This window comes from Chionomys nivalis, chromosome 20 (assembly GCF_950005125.1).
Source record: "Chionomys nivalis chromosome 20, mChiNiv1.1, whole genome shotgun sequence".
Taxonomy (NCBI): domain Eukaryota; kingdom Metazoa; phylum Chordata; class Mammalia; order Rodentia; family Cricetidae; genus Chionomys; species Chionomys nivalis.
In genome coordinates this window covers 41,058,317-41,076,167 of record NC_080105.1, presented here as the reverse complement: position 1 = coordinate 41,076,167, position 17,851 = coordinate 41,058,317, and the positions used below count along the sequence as shown (strand labels likewise).

Sequence of the window (17,851 nt, the reverse complement as noted above, 5' to 3'; positions counted from 1 at the left end):
CCAAACTCTGTGATGTTAAGAATTTTCCTTAGAAAGTTTGTTAATGTTAGATTGTTGTTCTGAAAGATGTTGGTCCTAGTGGGATTTTTTTAAGAACTGGAAAACAAACGCATGTATTACAAGTATAGAAATGGTGAATCGTAAACCTCCCATACAGTACGGATTCTATTTTCAGATGTTTCACTGTTAACTATAGACCACGGAACATTGCTGCCATGCCGCTACTGAGTACATTTTCCTGATGACCCTGTTATCACTATTCCAGGATTACATGTTGGGCAGATACATAATTGAGTCCTGTGTCTGCACAGATATTCCCAGGTATATTCTTCTCTTGGCAAGTAAAAATGTACTTTCCATGACGTCAGCCACTGAGGTCTGAATATACCTGTATCGATGTTTATTGCACATTTCTTATACAGTATCTTCATTCGCCAAAATTGGCCTAGGCTAAAACTGAAGTGTTTGTTACATGCTTTCTACCAGAAAGGTTTTCAGTTCCATTACTAGTGGGTTTATACTGTGAAAATAGTGGGACTCCCTTTATAATTTCTTACTCTCTAAATTTAAATTAATATTTTTTCTTTAGCTCACAACTTACCCTAAAGCCAGAGAGAATCTCGGCCTTTTTCACTGTTGTCAGACCAAGCATAAGGAACAGCCCTATGATACTACAAACACAGTTGAGGACTAAGGACTAAATCCCTTATGTTCCACTCCAGAATAAAGACATTCGGTGAAAGAAATGAACCCAAGTTCATCATGAGTGCAAGGCTTCTGTACTTGGCATTCCTGCACGGAAGGGAAGACAGGTCACCACGCCATTGGCATCATTTTCAAACTGACCTTATGCAGAAAGCCCTCCACCACACTGGAGGACTGACTTCTTGACTCAGTCGGGTTTGCTGCGGGCGGGGTTGTTTCTTTAATTCTTTAAGCCTTTCAGTTTCCAGCTTTGAGGGAGAAGACAGGTAGACTTGAAAATGCTTTCTTAAGAGACCATGTAACTATATAACTATGAATTTAAATTTTGACGGGGGTGGGGTTATTTCAATCCGCTGCCTCGTATAAGAAACATTTTTTTTAAAAATCTGTAACTGCTTTAGTGTTAACAGGGTACAAGGTGTTTTTGTCCTGTATCGTATTTCAAAGGTTCTCATCGGTTGTGACTGTATTGTACTGTATGGAAAGAAGTCGGAAATTGCCTTGTATTGTTTATAATGGACCATCACACATACCGATTCAGTTCTCATGTTCCAAGTTTCCCAGTGATGCATGTTCACAGTTAGGTCCTAAAATCCTGTGGTGCTAACTCCTCCATGACTCAATGGTGCTGTTGTGGATGCTAACTGCATACATGCTGAACAAAGCTTGAACTTCAACCTTCCCGCCCTTCCTCTGTTTATATGAAGTAAATAAAATAACTTGAATCTGTCTCAAAGTATCATTGACAATCCAATAAACTGGTTTATATGTGTCATTGGTTTGGATTCTTATTTTTCAGAAGTCACCTCAGTCACACTTGGCCCCAAATGCTGGTCTTGCCATGTGTTTATGTCATTATTCATTTGTGCCTGCAAGTTTATGTTGTCTGTAGAAATTTAAATTCAGTCCGTCTGACTTGGGAAACCATGTGTAGAGAGGGCTCATATAACCAAACCCTGTCATTCCTCAAAGTATGCTGAAAAGAGCATCTGTGTGCCAGTGCGGTGCCTTTGTCTGGTTGAGTGGTTTATTGATAATTGATCATTGAATTGAGCCGGATGAAAACATTTGCAGAAAAGTGAGTGCACCTTCTAAATCTTCATTTCATCCCAGACCACACTAAAAAAAAAAAAAAACCTCACTTCTCCAAAACCACATTTAAGGGTTTGGGGATTGAAATGTGGGTCGGTGGCAGAGTCCTTGTGTAGCACTCATGAGGCCTCAGGTTCCATTTCTGTAGTGCAAAAGTCCGAAAGAAAATTTCATTCTTCGAATATGATAATAAGGACAGAAGTAATCAAATTATAATTTCTCAGAACAAAGCAGTATCATTTTTCAGAATGGATAATAGAGACACGCATGATGGTAGTCTCGTGAGATATTAAGCTTTGCAAGCTATACTGAGAGCTGCAGTGTAAAAAAAAGCTGCTGAAATCACAGAACGTGTCTCCCAAGCCACAGATAAAATCTGATACTAAAGCCATATGCAGATTTGCAATCCAACCTTATATCTTACCTAGCCACTGGGGATATTAAGTTTTGAAGAAAAAAAAAATGGGAGCAAATTACCAAAGCTCCTCTGCCCACAGTCACTGACATAAAAAAAAAAAAAAGGACTCAGGTTTATTCATCTTTACCACTGAGGTTCTTTGTTACATATTAATTTCATCTCAAATAGCTATTGGCTCTCATCTGGCTTCTAACATCAGAAACTAAACCCGACTACCTGAGTAAACACTGTGCTCCTAAATCACAGCCTCGGTTTTACAGCACAGCATTGCGTGTGCTACACAATCATCCCACAGCGCTCTCGTGGAGGAAGGAGTAAGAGAATATACAAATATTTTGGAGAATATTTCTAGTAATACTCGTTGACATGGAAGTTAATTCTACCTTCAAGAAAGAGTAAGAGACTAAGTTTCTTACTTTTGTGGGGGTAAAAGAAAACTTTTTATATGAAAAGATTTTCAACCTTAACCCTGAAGCCAATTAGATTTCTGTATTAATGTTCACTATAGTATTTGTACCATCAAAAAGTTATCATCTTTGGGAGGTGCTCTGACTTAGTGAGACCATGCCTCACAATACAAGGAAGACTGGAGATGTTTCTTGGTAGTCAAGTGCTTGCCTAGCACAAATGAGGCCTTAGATTCAACCGTCAGAACCCCAAAACAGTTAACTCCAATTAATAAAACTCATCTGACTTAAAATATTTTTTTAAAAAAAAATCAGTCCCTCTCTAAGCAAAACCTTGATTCAAGGATTTAGCAGTTGCATGTCTCTCCATAGGCATCAAAAATATTTGGGGACATTGTTTTTTCTGATCCTAAAGTGATAATTGCATTACAGATTTTAAAGCTCAAGATTTTTTTTTTCTCTAAATCCTTGCAGGGAAGCATTTTTGAGGAAAAAAAAAATTCAGATGTTCTCCATTAAGGAACAGTCATTAAATTTTGAACACTGAAAGCCCAGGCTTATTTATTTTCGGTAACTAATTTTTCACATCAGGAATTGTCTTGAGTCTTTTTTAAAAGAGTCAATAGTCTTAAGAAACAAACAGGGTATGCAAGATATTCATCTGTATGGCTATAGGATAGGATCATTTCAGGTTCCCTATCCTCAGGTGCCCAAGGAACTAACTGGGGACATTGCCCTGGGCATCTGGTAGCCACCCCAAGTTCAAGCCTCTTGCCAACCCTTTGGTGGTTCCCTTAACTAAGATATGAGTTTCCCTGCTCCCCTATCCAACCTTCCTATATCCCCAATCATCCCGTTTCCCAAAGTTCCCCTCATCCTCTCCTTCACACTTTTCTTTCTCCATCTCCCCTTACCCCCATCCCACCCTACCCCCAAGATTCCAATTTTTGAGGAGAAGAGGAGTGGGGGGAGGGGGAGAGGGGCGGGAGGAGGGGGAGGGAAATAGGAGGCGGGGAGGAGGCGGAAATTTTTTTTTTTCAATTAAAAAAAAAAAAAGAAACAAACAAACAGGGTGTGCCTCTCTAGGTCATCGCAAACTTGCCCCCTGTGTTCGTTATCACATCATGCTGCTGTAGTGGATCACACTTAGAATTAGGACTATCTTCCTGGAACTCCTCTTTATCCTTGGAAGGAGGAGGTAAAATGTAGTACAGTTCATCCAGAAATGAACGGTACTTCATCAGGCTGAACAAATCACAGAGCGCAGGGAGCCCAACACTACACATAATTCTTTGCAAATTGATGTCTTGTAGTCTGTGAATGGTAGACAAAGCTTACACTTTTTACAGAACATGGTGTTTGATGCCATGAAAGACTCAACAAAAGACATGACATGGAATGAAAAGTGACTTCTGAATGGAGGGATTGGCTCCCAGCTTTGTGTATTTAAAAACTCGGTTTTGTTAGTTCATTCTAAATGAATCCTAAGAAAGTCCCTCTAAACAAAATCATGAAGAAAATATTTTGAATGCCACATATCCAGTAAAGAAATGAAGTAATTTACAACAACAACAAAAAACTGTTACTCCTGGGGAAATTAGAAGAAGCTGTGTCTAAGAAACAGATGTTGAATTTTACTTTCCTCCTTGTCAGTTTTTATTTTATGATAAGCCTTATTTTTTAATTTTAGAAACTACATTTTAAAGGAAATAAATGAATGCTAGAGAGACTAGAATTCCTTAATCATCTGGTCAGCATATCCTTTTTTCAGTTGAAAATTCTGCTCAAATGCACAGGATGTTCCTTGGCAAATATATACTCGGATAAAGGAGAATGTGTGATATGCACAGCATCCTGTCATGATGGCTTCATGAGGCAAACCTCCAAAGAAGTTCACAACAGAGCACAGTCCCTCTAGCTCAAGAGGAAGAAGACTAATGAATCTTTACACTTTGATTTTTTTTTTCTAGATTCCATTGACTTAGCATCTTTCAATGTGGGGCTATTATGGCTTTTGTAATTCAGTCACATAATCTCACTCAGTATCATTTAGGATCATTAATGATATGATACAATTGATGGTTATCATTAAGCATTATTATTGCTCATAAATAATTAATGACATATTACTTAGTTTTTCAACGCAATTGTTATTCATTAACCGTCAGAATTAATCATTCACTATCATTAAGGATATCCTTCGCCATTACAAAAGTTTTACATACAGTGGCTCTCTAACCATGCCTCCCCCCTTTCCTTTATTTGTTTCCTAGGTCTGGCTTTTGGTTTTGGTATTTCTGTAACAGGCTCTCACTTATCTCAAGCCCCCTCACACTCAGAGTGACCTTGAACTTCTGATCTAGATGAACTTTCTGCATCCATCTCCTCAGTATAGGCATGCAGCGCCATCCCTGCCTTTATACAGTACTGGGGATTGGATCCAAGGCCTCACGCATGCTAAGCAATCACCCTACCTAAACAGGACCCCAGTTACACTGTGAAGCCTTAGCTAACCTGGCACTCACCAGGTAGCCCACGATGGTATCAGATTCACAACAACCCTGCCTCAGCCTCCTGAGTTCTGGAATTACAGGCATATACTACCACACTTGGTTGGACCGTTTCCCTTCATAATGGGACTTCGTGGAACATTTCAGTTCAGCAGTAGTGACCAGTGAAAAGTCGAGACCCAGCTCCTTTGCCCTCGCTGTGGCTCTTCCCAGTAGACCACAGCATCCATTTCGATGGACCAGATATAATGCTAGAATATTTCTCGACACCGCTCCTGGCAGCCACTGCAAACTGACCACACAGTATGCGGGATTGGCGTATTTGCCATTCTTTCCTAGACACCCACCAGCACATGTCCAAGCCATCTGTGTTTGTCCAGATCCTCCAAGGTACAGATGCCAAGATGAGATTATTTGTACAAGAGCTTTATTTATTAAGGGAAGTGCCAGTGAGGATGAACTAAGGGGAAAGCCGGCAGACCGTAAATCAGGTCCCTCTCCTGTGAAGAAAAACCGTAGAGGGCAGGGGAGAAAGCATGAAATAATAGGGAACATATTTCTTAAACTGCAAAGTAGTTCTATGCAAATTTCGTCCAAGCTGTGGGGAGAGTTTAAAGCAAACCCGCCCTTCAGTAAAGGTCAGCATCTTGCAGGTACAGCCCTGCCTAGCTACCATCACTATCACACTTAGTTAAAAAAAAAAAAAAAAAACCTTCTGAGGGGAAGCACATGGCAGTGTCAACCCGGTGACCAATTCTGGAACACGACAGCTGGGTCAGTGGGTCATTTATACAGAGTTGTAAATCTGGACAGTGTACACAGGAGACCGTGGTTGCTGTGAGGAAATCCATCCCTCAGATTTCCTACTGCAGATTGCATGGCTGAACTCCAGGCTGTTTCTGCATTCTATGGGGCTGTCTACTAGATGGTCGACTATTGGGGTCACAGGCCTAAGCCATCCACCTCCCTTACCATGAGGCAAATGCCCTTGTGGGAGATCAATCACTGCTACCATGCTCCAGCGTCAGTTCTGAGATAATCAGGGGCGGCGTTAGTCAGGGCAGCTGACCAAGCCACATTGACTGCTCGGTTGCTCCGTGCCTCTTCCATGACAACACATGACATGAAACTCGTTACAGCGCATTTGCATTTGAATATGTCTCAAATTTCTGGTCCCTCCCCTTTAAAATGCCTAAGCGGATAGCTAGGCTGTTAGCCAGCTTCTGGGACCTGGAAACACAAAGTTTATGACCAGATTCCCAACTTGAAGTTCTTACATAGCCACAGATATGACAGAGAGTTGCTGTTTCATCCAATGAGAGTGATAAGGATGAGACCATTTGGGCAGACTGCTCATACCACATGGTCATAGCCTCTGGTCCCACTCAGGATTATAATTGGATGTACCAGGATGTGATCATGGACTTCCACTGCACGCATCCAACTCTGAATTAGAAGCTTCATTAGACTCCAAACCATATAATGGGCCGTTCTGGTCTCATAATCCAGAATCATTATCTCTGCCAAAGCTTGATAATATTCCCATTACCGTTTCTTCTCTACAGTGGTTGGCATGGTTTTATCGCAGAGTCCCAGGGGCGGCACTTTGGGAGCTGATTCTCTCCGTAAAACCAGCTATTGCTCCAGCTTTGCCCACTGCATCCTTTTTCTACATCAACAGCTCCAAGCCATTGGGTCTATTCGAGCACCTGGACTAAGCAATGTTGCTATTGTACATGCCACACAACTGTGCCCTGCTCTGAGCCCTATTAAAGACTGGCAGTTATATATCTCCATCACACAGTACATAGGTATAGGTTAATATTCTTTTTGTGGACCATATTGTCCTCCAATCCAAAGAGGTTTCACAGGCTGACCTTCCTTCGTGTAGGAGGGACACAAGATGCGCGTATTTGTCCTTTCTTTAAAGATGTCCTGGCATGGTTTTGACTGTCAAATCCCCCAAAAGCTTCACTGTTGTGACAGGGCTCTGAACGTCCATAGGGTACATTCTGGAACCCTCATTTTCTTCAGCCTCCTCATCTTCTCCTCTGCCCCGTGTTAATCGTGCCACAACCTCGTTAATAGAATGGATACAGAATTCTTTCCTCTGGAGAGCAACTCAAAACTCTCCCTTTCACTAGGGGTTGCTGTTGACTTTAGATAAAGCCACAGTAGTTAGTTTTCCCTATTCCCTGAGGTATAGGGTTTGGGTCCTGAGAAAGTTGAATTCCAGGACGCTTAATCAAGCTCTCAAAAAATATAGCCTGAAGGGTACTCCTTCGACTCCTGTCAGGATAGCTGACTCTTGAAACTGATTCCTTTTTTTTTTTTTTCAAGACAGGGTTCCACTGTTCCATTGTTTAACTCTGACTGTCCTGGAACTCGCTTTGTAGACCAGGCTAGCCTCAAACTCACAGAGATCCGCCAACCTCTGCCTCCCAAGTGCTGGGATTAAAGGCGTGCGCCAACGCCACCCTGCTTGAAGCTGGTTCTTGAAACTTAACTGTAACGTCTCCTTCCTTAACAGATTCCAGCAGGTGCCCACTCAGACTTCGCTGAGCATGAACCTTGATAATCAGGCAGGGCAGCTATTGAGGAAAGCATGTGCTACATTTTTGTGTTATCAAGAGCAGCGTCGTGCACAATACAAGCACTGGCATTTACCGGGAAGGAGGAGACACCTTACAAGCCTAAGAGATATAGTGGGGTGGGGGTGGGTGGAGAAGGGAGTATGTCTTCCTAGAATATATATTCAAAGGCATTCATCTACATATCAATTTTCAGTTTTCAGGCCAGGGTTTTCCCAGGGTCCCATAATCTCTTTGCCCCTTGCCCCAACATCTGTTCCCGGATGGACACCCACACACCAAGAGATCTTTGCAGTTCCAACTGGTCTTCGGCTTGCTCAGTCCTACCTGCTCCGTCACATTGTAGAAGGTAAGGTCCTCTTTGGAAGCCTCTCAGGAGACACTGTGCCTCGCACGGTCAGTGAGTAAGTATGCTCTTTATCCTCCACTCTCACGAGTTCAGCTTGGCAGCAATAAGCCTAGCTTTGCCATCTCTGAAGATATTTCCCACTGCATAGCTTTCAAATGCCTCAGCTAGCACATCTGCATCCTTCTTCCCTGCCAGGCTACATTCTGTTTACTCCATCTTGGCTAGCATTGTAAAAATGTCTACCATAAGGCAATACTTAAATAAATTCTGATGCTTTCATATAATAGAACACTGAGTTATTAAAATAGTTTTATTAATATTTACACATAAAGACACTCAAGATATTTAAAACACAAAAGGTAACTTACTTGTTGGTGAGGATATAAAATGGTATGGCAGTTGTAGATAAGTTTGACTTTTCCTCAACATTGAACATGAAGTTATTACATTACCTTCAAATTCCTGTTCTAGGTCCTCATCTGTAAGTGTTGAAAACGTATGTCTTTGTAAAAACTTGGACATGAATTTCATAGCAGCATTAGTCAGAGTTGCTCAACATGGAAGCAATCCAAACGTCTTGCTGTTAAGTGGATATACAAAATGTAGATTACACAATTACAGTGGATTATAATTGACTGGGAGAGGAATGAAACCCTGGGACATTCTGATTAGCATGGATTAAACTGAAACCGTAAGACGTAAGAAGAAAGCTGGGCATGAAGGCCATATATTATATGAGTCTACTGATATGGAACATACCTAGGGCCTACTGAGGATTGAAGAGAATCTGCAGTGAGTGAGTTTAGACCCAGGGAGAGAGGAGTTGGGAGTCTCACTCTGGACAGTCAGACATCAGGGGTTTACAAAGCAGAGATTTTCACGTGAGCTCTTGTTTCCCTTCTTTTCTGAGATGGGAGCTCCCTGTGTTACCCAGGCTGGCCTTGACATCTTTGGCTCAGGTGACAGTCTATTACAAATAGGAACTTCTCTGATGAATGATGAGAGAAACACTCACCTATGGGTATAACTGTAAATCAATAGGAACTGGTTTAATGCTGTGTCCACTCAGCGGAGTCATGGCAGTAGGTTCCCACCTAGTAGGCCCATGGCCTGTCTAGCCACAGCTTCTTGGTGATGATAATGGGGCAGCTCTAGGTTGCATCTTGGGGAGCGAGCCTTAAATCCAATCAGAAAGTGGTTGGTTACTCACATGATTTGAGGGCCAATACTGCAGTGGGAATTTCCTGTTAATCCACTTGTTCTTGTCTCTCACAGCGTTCACAGTTGGGGGAGACCGATGATTGCTTTTCTCCTCCAGCACAGCACCTCCCAGCAATACTCAAATTACCTGGTCAGGATGAAGCTTCCAGATCAGCACCAGCTTGATAGCTCTACATTTTATGCTTCAAGTATGTCATATCTTTAGCAATAGGTGTTTATTGTGAGGTTGTATGGGGGTAACCAAGAGAATTGGCCATATAACCTATAATATTTTATGGTCTATGGAGTCTTACTGGCCAACAACTACATAAGTGGTAACCTATTCCTGGCATTAGGCTTTTTGATTTATCTTCTTAGCCTGTGCTGTAGGGCATTACTACCCCATTATAAGGTAATTCCATTTAACCATATATTTTAAATAAAAATGGAGTTGTGCATTGGACATACACACACTTTAGGAAGCTTCTAACATAGCAGGTTTCCAAATGACTGATTACAGGGAAATAATGTCTTCTGGACACATCAGGACAGCTGCACACGTAAACTTGCAGTGGTTATGACAGCAAGCACAGACCTGTGATGTAACCAGAGACTGCTCATTCATTTCCCGGCCACCCAGACACAAACAAGAGCTAGGGAGATGGCTCAGTTAGTTAAGCATTCCTGTGAAAGCCTAGGGACCTGAGTTCAAGTCCCAGAACAAATATAAAAAGACCGGGTTTGGTAACAAGCTCAGCACTGAGGAAACAGAGACAAGAAGACCTCCAGGTCAATGAGAGAATCTGTCTTAAAAAATAGGTGGGTAACACCTGAGGAACACCACCAGACATCTGGCCTGCACACATACACACACCCCTACACACACACAAACATACACACAAGGAAAACGTCTTCTCAACCAAGAAAGGGGTGCTGAAAACCTAAGTAGCTACAATAACCCACACATGAGTCTTTTCCCAGAGGAATTAATCTATGACAAATAGATGATCTTTTACTGTTTATCTGGTTATATTCAATACCAACCCATATATTTTCCACAAACTTATAGCATTGATTACAGAAGATTTTCAATGTCTTCTCTCCACATAATATGATACCATTTGCATGGAAAGAAAACAAAATGCATTGCATTCTCACTTTTGTTTTTATACACAAGTATGTCCGAAAGAGCATACAAGAAACATAACAATAGGTGTCATAGAGAAGAGGAACTGGGTGTGGCTCGTTTGGAAAGAGTTTTTCATGGGATTGCGTTACTGTGTTATTACCTCAAATCATGGCCACAAAGAAAGCTACAAATAAATCAAGTCATTTACTCAGGCTCTCAGCCCTCCCCCCAACCCCCACTCTCTTGCCACATTTTCTTTACTAATTCCACACTTGCACAGACCACCAAAGTGCCCAGCCATGCTCCTTCAGAACCTTCCAAAGTCGTTCCAGGCTGATTAAGAACAGAGGCTTCTCTTTTCCTCAGCACTCACTTTCCTGAGGCCCGCCTTTCTCATCTTCCAATATAACTGCCGCCAGCTCAGTGATCTCTCCGTGTCCTCCAGCTTGTTCACGGCCGCTCTTTCCACTATTTCAATCAGTGTGAGCCTGTTGGGCTTCTTCTCGGGACCTTCTTTATCGCCTCCTCAACATCAGTACCAATTTTTAAAAGCCTTTATTTAGTAGGTTCTCCTCAGGGCCTAAGTCGGGGCTTGGCGCATACTTGACTCTCATTATTCATTGAATTATGCGCAAGCATGAAAGTAGTGGACAGATGGATGATATATTCCGAGCGCAGAAGGTCAGCTCATTTCGTCTACTAACCTTAAAATGGAAGCTGTCACTCTCAGATTTTAGAAAGGTTACAGTCTTCATGTCTGTTCTCAGGACTCCCTGAATGTGATTTGGAGATCTTCATCACCTTCCCAAGGACCTCCACAACTCCCCAACCTCCACTCCCTACTCCCTACCCCCACCATACCCCACCCCCACACCCAAGCTGGAAGGTGTTGCTAGATGCTTGTCAACTCGGGACATTTAATAAAAAGCCAAAGGTGGCTTGCTGTGCTCCGTGTTTTCTCTGAATTCCCTTATCTCCCACTGCCCCATTACTGCGGCAGGTCAAAGCAATTTGGCACGGTAGCTGGGCACCTCTCTCAAATCAGCTTGAAGGCTCATGCTGCTAGTTTGGAAAGTGTCTTCATCTCCCAGGACATTCTACTTCTTCATCTGCTTGATCTGTGGGTCTCAAACCAGAAGAGTGAAAATTAAAACATCTTCTGCCAGGTCTCAAAGGAGATGAGAGAATGAGAGGTTAAACACGCCAACTAAATACATGGGCCTTCTCTTCTCCACACTGACAAAATGTAGGTGCTGCAAAGAAGCAACGATTTTCCTACATCCTCCCCTCTTGCCCCTGCCCCAATAAGCAAATTGTACTTAAAGCCACTAATTGCACCCTCAATCTCTCATATGGTGAAATAATAACTATGCATTAGTGAACAGCTTCAAGCAGAAGCCTGCTTTTTATTGAGCAGGAAGCAGCTCCCCTCTATTTATTAAGAAACTACTGTATCATTTATTTCTCACATAGCTACCATATGCTAGACACTCTGTTATTTTCTTTAACATATGTGATCTCCCTTAATGTACTTCTTGGGCGCATTTATTCATTCATTTCACAACTGGAAACGAGAAAGAAAAACTTAAAGGGATTATCCTCTTGACTTGCCTGGTCCCCAACAATGGGGACAAAGATGTTTTAGTGTAAACTGGCTTGGATTGTCTACAGATGGAGCATTGTTATTTAAATATAATTTCCTTTATGCTGGAGTTCCTGGTCTTAAACAGACGGCTTTCTGGCTGCGCTGAACTTAGCTGGGTGGCAGCAGCCATTTGCAGTCTCCCCTGCACTTGGTGTGAGGCTGAAAAATCTCTGGCCACCCTCCAGCTCTGTGAGAAACGAGATGTATAAACATTCGGGTGTCACCCCTGAATAGCTCTGAATGCAACCGTGCGAGGATCCTATGCCAGAACCTGTGAACATAACCACTACCACATGCAAATCTGTGGGGTTGACAGGGTGGGGGGCGGGGATAGAGAAGATGAGTCCCAAGCATCACTGCTTCATCTCAGGATATGTCCATCACCCTCCCTCAAGTACACAGCTCAAAACCACACGCTCAGTAGCTGTCAATCTCCACGTCTCTCAACTCCTTCCTTCGCAGTTCTACACAACCACAAACCTACTTTCTGTCTGTGGAGTTTTGCCTGGTGAGTACATTTCATGTAAGTGGCATCAATGTTCCTTCGTGCAATATGAGAGTAGTGTTTTTTTAATATCTAAAACTCAAATAAATTCTTTATGAGGCAATGAATCAGGTATACTGAGGATAAACATGTACTTTAGTCATATTTCCAAATATCTTATTTTGATTGTATCAAGGTGGGAATATTTTGTTTACACATTTTGATGGACAGCTATATAATTTAAATTCAAAGATGATAATTAAAGAGAAAGATAAAAATAAATAGGATGTATTTTGTACCTTAAATCCGGTCACATATTTCTCTATTTTGGCCAATTCATGGGTATCGTGGGAAGTACATAGATTTAATAGATTTACAAAGAAAAATTTGAAAGGTTGGGGGAAATGATTGCTGGGAAGCTTGAAGATACTGTGTTTTCTTTCATTGGATACAGAGAGCTGAAATTTTGCTTTAATGTAAAAATATTCAGTTGCCTTCGACATAAAGCAAAGTCGTGTGTTTTCTGCTGTGTTAGAGGACACGACAATGGCAGGCCACTTGTCGGAAGCCCCAGGCAGTGGGCAGGGATCTGTTCTGCACTTCTAACTGCTTGCGGTTTCTCATATGCCCCAGGCTTGACTCACAGTTGCCTTCTCTAGCATCCCTCAATCGCTCTCTCATTATCAAATGCATCCTGGATGGAAAAGAATAACGCTAGTAACTGGTCTTGGGATATCTTACTTTTTCTAGAAGCCCAAAGCGACGATGACATACTTGTGGACATTCCTGTACCCTCAGTCAGGTTGAGTTGCTCTAGCAAAGTACCGTAAGTTGAGCAGCTTGTAGGAAGATTATGTTTCACAGTTCTGGCAGGGGCCACTTTCCACAAAGCCTCGTTCTATCATTGCACCTTCACTCTGTGGCAGGAGAGCGAGCTAGTCTTCTAACCTTTCTACCCTAATTACTAAGGGCTCCACCCTCACAGCCTAAATCACCCCCAGAAAGCCTCCGTTAAACGTCTATCATGTTGGTGATTAGACTTCAGCACGTAAATTCCACCAGCCTACTCTGAGATTTCAGCTCTGCCTGTACATTAGGTGTGTCATGTTGGACACAGAAATCATCCCAGTCACAATCCCTCAATGATAGTGCAATGATAGTGCCTGCAGCAGTCGGCTACTGTAGGGGTAGGTGGTGTGTGGAGTAGGGCCAGACACCTACCGAATTTTCAGTAAATAGCAGTGGCTAACATCACTCCCGCCATCGTCATCACAGGGCTGGTAACTGGAAAGTCTTAAATATCATCCACTCAATATAAAACGTTTAATCCCTGAAGACAACGGGCTTAAATAAATAACATCCAATTTGCCAGTCATCTGTGAGATCCCCTTACACTTATTTTTATTTCGGCATTGTAGAGGAATAAACGATGAGAAGGAACCTTTCTTCCCTTCAATTCAGCATTTTCTTTTTTTTTTTAAGATTTTATCTATTTATTATGTATACAACATTCTGCCTCCATGTATGCCCGCATGCCAGAAGAGGGCGCCAGATCTCATCTCATGTGGTTGCTGGGAATTGAACTCAGGACCTCTGGAAGAGCAGCCAGTGCTCTTAACCACTGAGCCATCTCTCCAGCCCCCAATCCAGCATTTTCTATCTCTGAAAACTGCTGCCAGCATAAATAGTCATTCAAATAGCAAAGATGGCTCTAGCTGTTCTAGGCAATTCTCGTCTCTACTGGGCATTATTACTCTGTTGATGAGGTGGCTATGGAAATAGGTCAGTGTGGGAGTTTGGCATTTGCATTTGATTCTCTCCCTTTTTTTTTTTCTCTCTTTCTCTACACACAGACACACATACACACACACACGCACACAAACAGAGAGAGAGAGAGAGAGAGAAACTTGAAGAAAATTCATTCACTAAAATTTTTCACTTTTCCTTGGAAAACAAAGCAGGTTTGTTTCGCTCCTGAATCTGCTGCGCTCTGTGGCTTTCTTACACACATGCGAGCAAGCTCCACCCTCCAACACTCTTTCACGTTCGCAGAATGTCGCCCTTCCTGTGTGCTGTCTCATAAAAATTGTCCTGTGTTAGGGCAGGTCAAGTGATTCTTTTAATCCAGCCACATCTTGTGCACACGTAGCTTTCTGTAGCTTCCTCTCGTTTCCAGCTGGTAAAAGTTAGGACGACTATCTTTAAGTCTGGTCTTGTGTTTTTATTCCTCACTTCGCCACACCTTTTCCCCAAAGCATGATCTCGACTTGACAAGTTTCTCACTTGGAAACTTACAGCATTTTCAAGGTGTTTTCAGGGTGAGCTTGTTAGTGTCTTACTACCACATCCCTGACACCTAAGCACATAGGTGTTTATTACAGCAAAGATATATAAAACCGTAAGCATTTAATTAAAAGATAATTCTCAGACAGTAATCTTGAATGGGTTGCTGGTAAGTAGATAGCAGAATCTTTCGGTTATTTCACTACTTGACTAGAACTGATGATTTATTAGAGACAAATGAAAGAGGATCAGGAAGTAGCTAAACACTTGCTAAAATCACAGATAACCCCTGTTTGCAGGGGAGGGAGATGTTAGCCTAATTTTGATTCTTTTTTGTTGTTGTTGGCTTGGGGTTTCTTTGGTTTTAGGGGGGTTCTGTTGTTTATTTTTTCTTTTAAATAATTATAGCAACAAGTTATAAAATACCAAAAGACCCAAAACTTTATTCTGCAACCAAAAGCAAAATTAAACAGCATGTGGATATTATCACACAACTTTTAGCTCTTTCACTAAGAGAGTCTTTGTTTTTTTTTAACATTTTTTGTACATTTAGTGTGTGTGTGTGCGTGTGTGTGTGTGTGTGTGTGTGTGTGTTATGTATGTGTGTAGATCAGAAAACAACTTTGAGGTTTAGTTCTCTTCTTCCCCGTGTGGGTCCTAGGGCCTGAACTCAGGTTGTCAAACTTGGTGGCAATCCTCTTTAGCTACTCAGCCGTCTTGCTGGCCTGCTTCTTCCATGTTCTGTTAGATGCTATCCTCCCAACATGTATGCAAAAACAAAGCATGTAAGTTCCCATGGTATGTAACATAAGATTGTTTTTAAAAAAGTTAACTAATTGAAAAAATAGTAGAGACCTTTAATTCAGGCTATGGCATCACACACACACATACACACACACACACACACACACACACACTCAAACCTTAGGTCTCTGCTGTTTTTCTCATGATAAGCCCAGCTAGCTGGCTCACCTTTCACCTCCATGTAGGAGGGCTTTAAGTACTTTCAATACTGTTTTTAAAGATTCCTGAAGGCTTAGGAGTGGGTTGACTTACCAATGGGAATCCAAAGGAATGATGCATCCATTGGTGTTTCTAAATGTGAGTATTAAACCGGTTTCACTGCTTAATGAAGGCTTTCCTGTTCTGGGCCCTTCTAGAATACTAATATTAAACTAAAAGGTATTCAGGGTACAACAAGAGTATGTCCATTCAATATATATCCTAGAGAAATAGCTCCTCTGTGACCTGAGGATGGATTATTTCTTTGCCCTTACAAGTATTGCTTTCATAAGTTAATTTCGTATAATGGTTTTTGTAGGCCCCAGCCATGATAAGCTCAATAGAGGCCTGAGTCTCAGTAGTTTATGTTATGCCCAAATCTGTGGGGTCCCCACAAAAGCCAACAAAAAAGTCTGAGTCCCATATGTAAAAGCAAAGAGCCTTTATTTTAATCAAGTTTGCAAACTCAATCTCTCAGCATGTCCAATGTATTGGAATATCTGGAGATCCTCGAGTGCAATTAGAATTGGGTGAGTTTTTATAGTAGTAAAGGTGAGGGTGAGGGGTTTCTGAGGTTTAGGACCCCTGATTGGCTGACATCTGTCTGGGGTGTCCTGGTGAATGTGTGCTGGCAGGTGATCCTATCTACAATGGTTGGAATGCCAGGCATTTCCTTTGAATGTTCTGTTCTTGGGTGAGGGTCTGGTAAATTCTGTTTGTGGTTCCTCCTGCAGCCAGGCATTGCCTCAGGGTAAACTACTGAGACTCCAGCCTCTTATTAAATTTATCAAAGGCTAAGTTCTATTTTGGCAAAGAACTTCCTTTGGGTGACCTGTCCATATTTAGCTTATTATGGTTGGCCCCCACAGTTTACCCTAAGGCAATACCTGATTCCAAGAAAGACCAAAAACTGAGACTATCCAAAGGAAATTCCTAACATTACAAACTTTGTAGATAGGATCACTGGCCAGCACACACCCAACGCTTTCCCCAGGTCACCCCTAGAAAAATGTCAGCCAATCAGGGGTCCTGAACCTTAGAAATCCCTCACTCCCCCTCCCCGACCTTTGCTACCATAAAAACCCAACTCTAACTGAGCTTGGGGCTCTCCATCACTCCAATAACTTAGACACATGGAGAGATCGAGGTGTGTAAGAATAAAGGCTCTTTGCTTTTACATACAGGACTCTGTCTCCTAGTTGGTTTTGCAGGGGACTCCGTAATCTGGGCATAACAGTTTTGAACCAGCATCCAAGCAAATGACTAGACCTCTTAGAAAACAGATTGTAACAAAAAGAATTGAACTCAAATATTGCTGCTTTTGAAAGGTTCAGCTTAAATGGATAAAACAACAGAGGTAAGATCATGGGAGTGCATTAAGCAGTATTATAGTATACACCTAAAAGATTTCTTCATAGTTTATCACAAAAACAGGATGATGTTATATTAAAACTACACAGCCAAGTCAAAGAAAGCAATAGAAAGAAGCCATGAATCGATAAAGAGCAACACTAGTCATACTCTTGTTCCCAGATATAAGAAAAGGCAACTTAAATTTGTTTGCACACAAAAAGGGTATGTTGGATCATGTCACTGGAAATAAACAGCTTATATTGAATCAAGGTTGAAATTCAAATATTCAAGTCATCATGGCTTCTTTTGAGTCTGCCGACCACACCTTCTTCTGTGTTCATTTCATTCTTGTGTAAACTCTCGCCGCACCCAGATGTGATTAAAACAAAAACAGCATCCTACAGCCCTAGGTGACCTAAGAATCCATAGTATCCTTAGCAACCACATCAGAAAGAAAGCAATTCTATTCTAATAGACCCAATAAATGTCCTGGGACTTGATTTTATTGACCCAACTTGGATTAGATCAATTCCTGAGAAATTTCTTTGAGTGGGGTTGGATGGGGGTGAACCATTCTCCAAGCATAGGATGTGTTCTCCGGAGCAGGTTAGAGTCAGCCCAACCTGACCCACCAACTGAGAATATGGAAGTCAGAGGAGAGACAGGGAAGGTTAGAGGAGAAT

The 17,851-nt window shown here is 41.8% G+C and overlaps 1 protein-coding gene across 2 annotated transcripts in view; it reads left to right on the top strand.

The window, feature by feature from the left end:
* The window catches only part of Purg (purine rich element binding protein G), a 52,632-nt gene that overhangs the window by 29,886 nt on the left and 4,895 nt on the right, over positions 1 to 17,851 (top strand). The window contains exon 3 of one of the 2 annotated variants that reach the window (XM_057753164.1): positions 590 to 1,461. The exons of the other annotated variant lie outside the window; for it this stretch is intronic. Within the exon in view, the coding sequence (XP_057609147.1) occupies positions 590 to 694 (105 nt within the window). The 3' untranslated portion in view covers positions 695 to 1,461. Of the gene's footprint in view, positions 1 to 589; positions 1,462 to 17,851 lie in introns of those variants that run through there. 2 annotated transcript variants of the gene reach the window in all.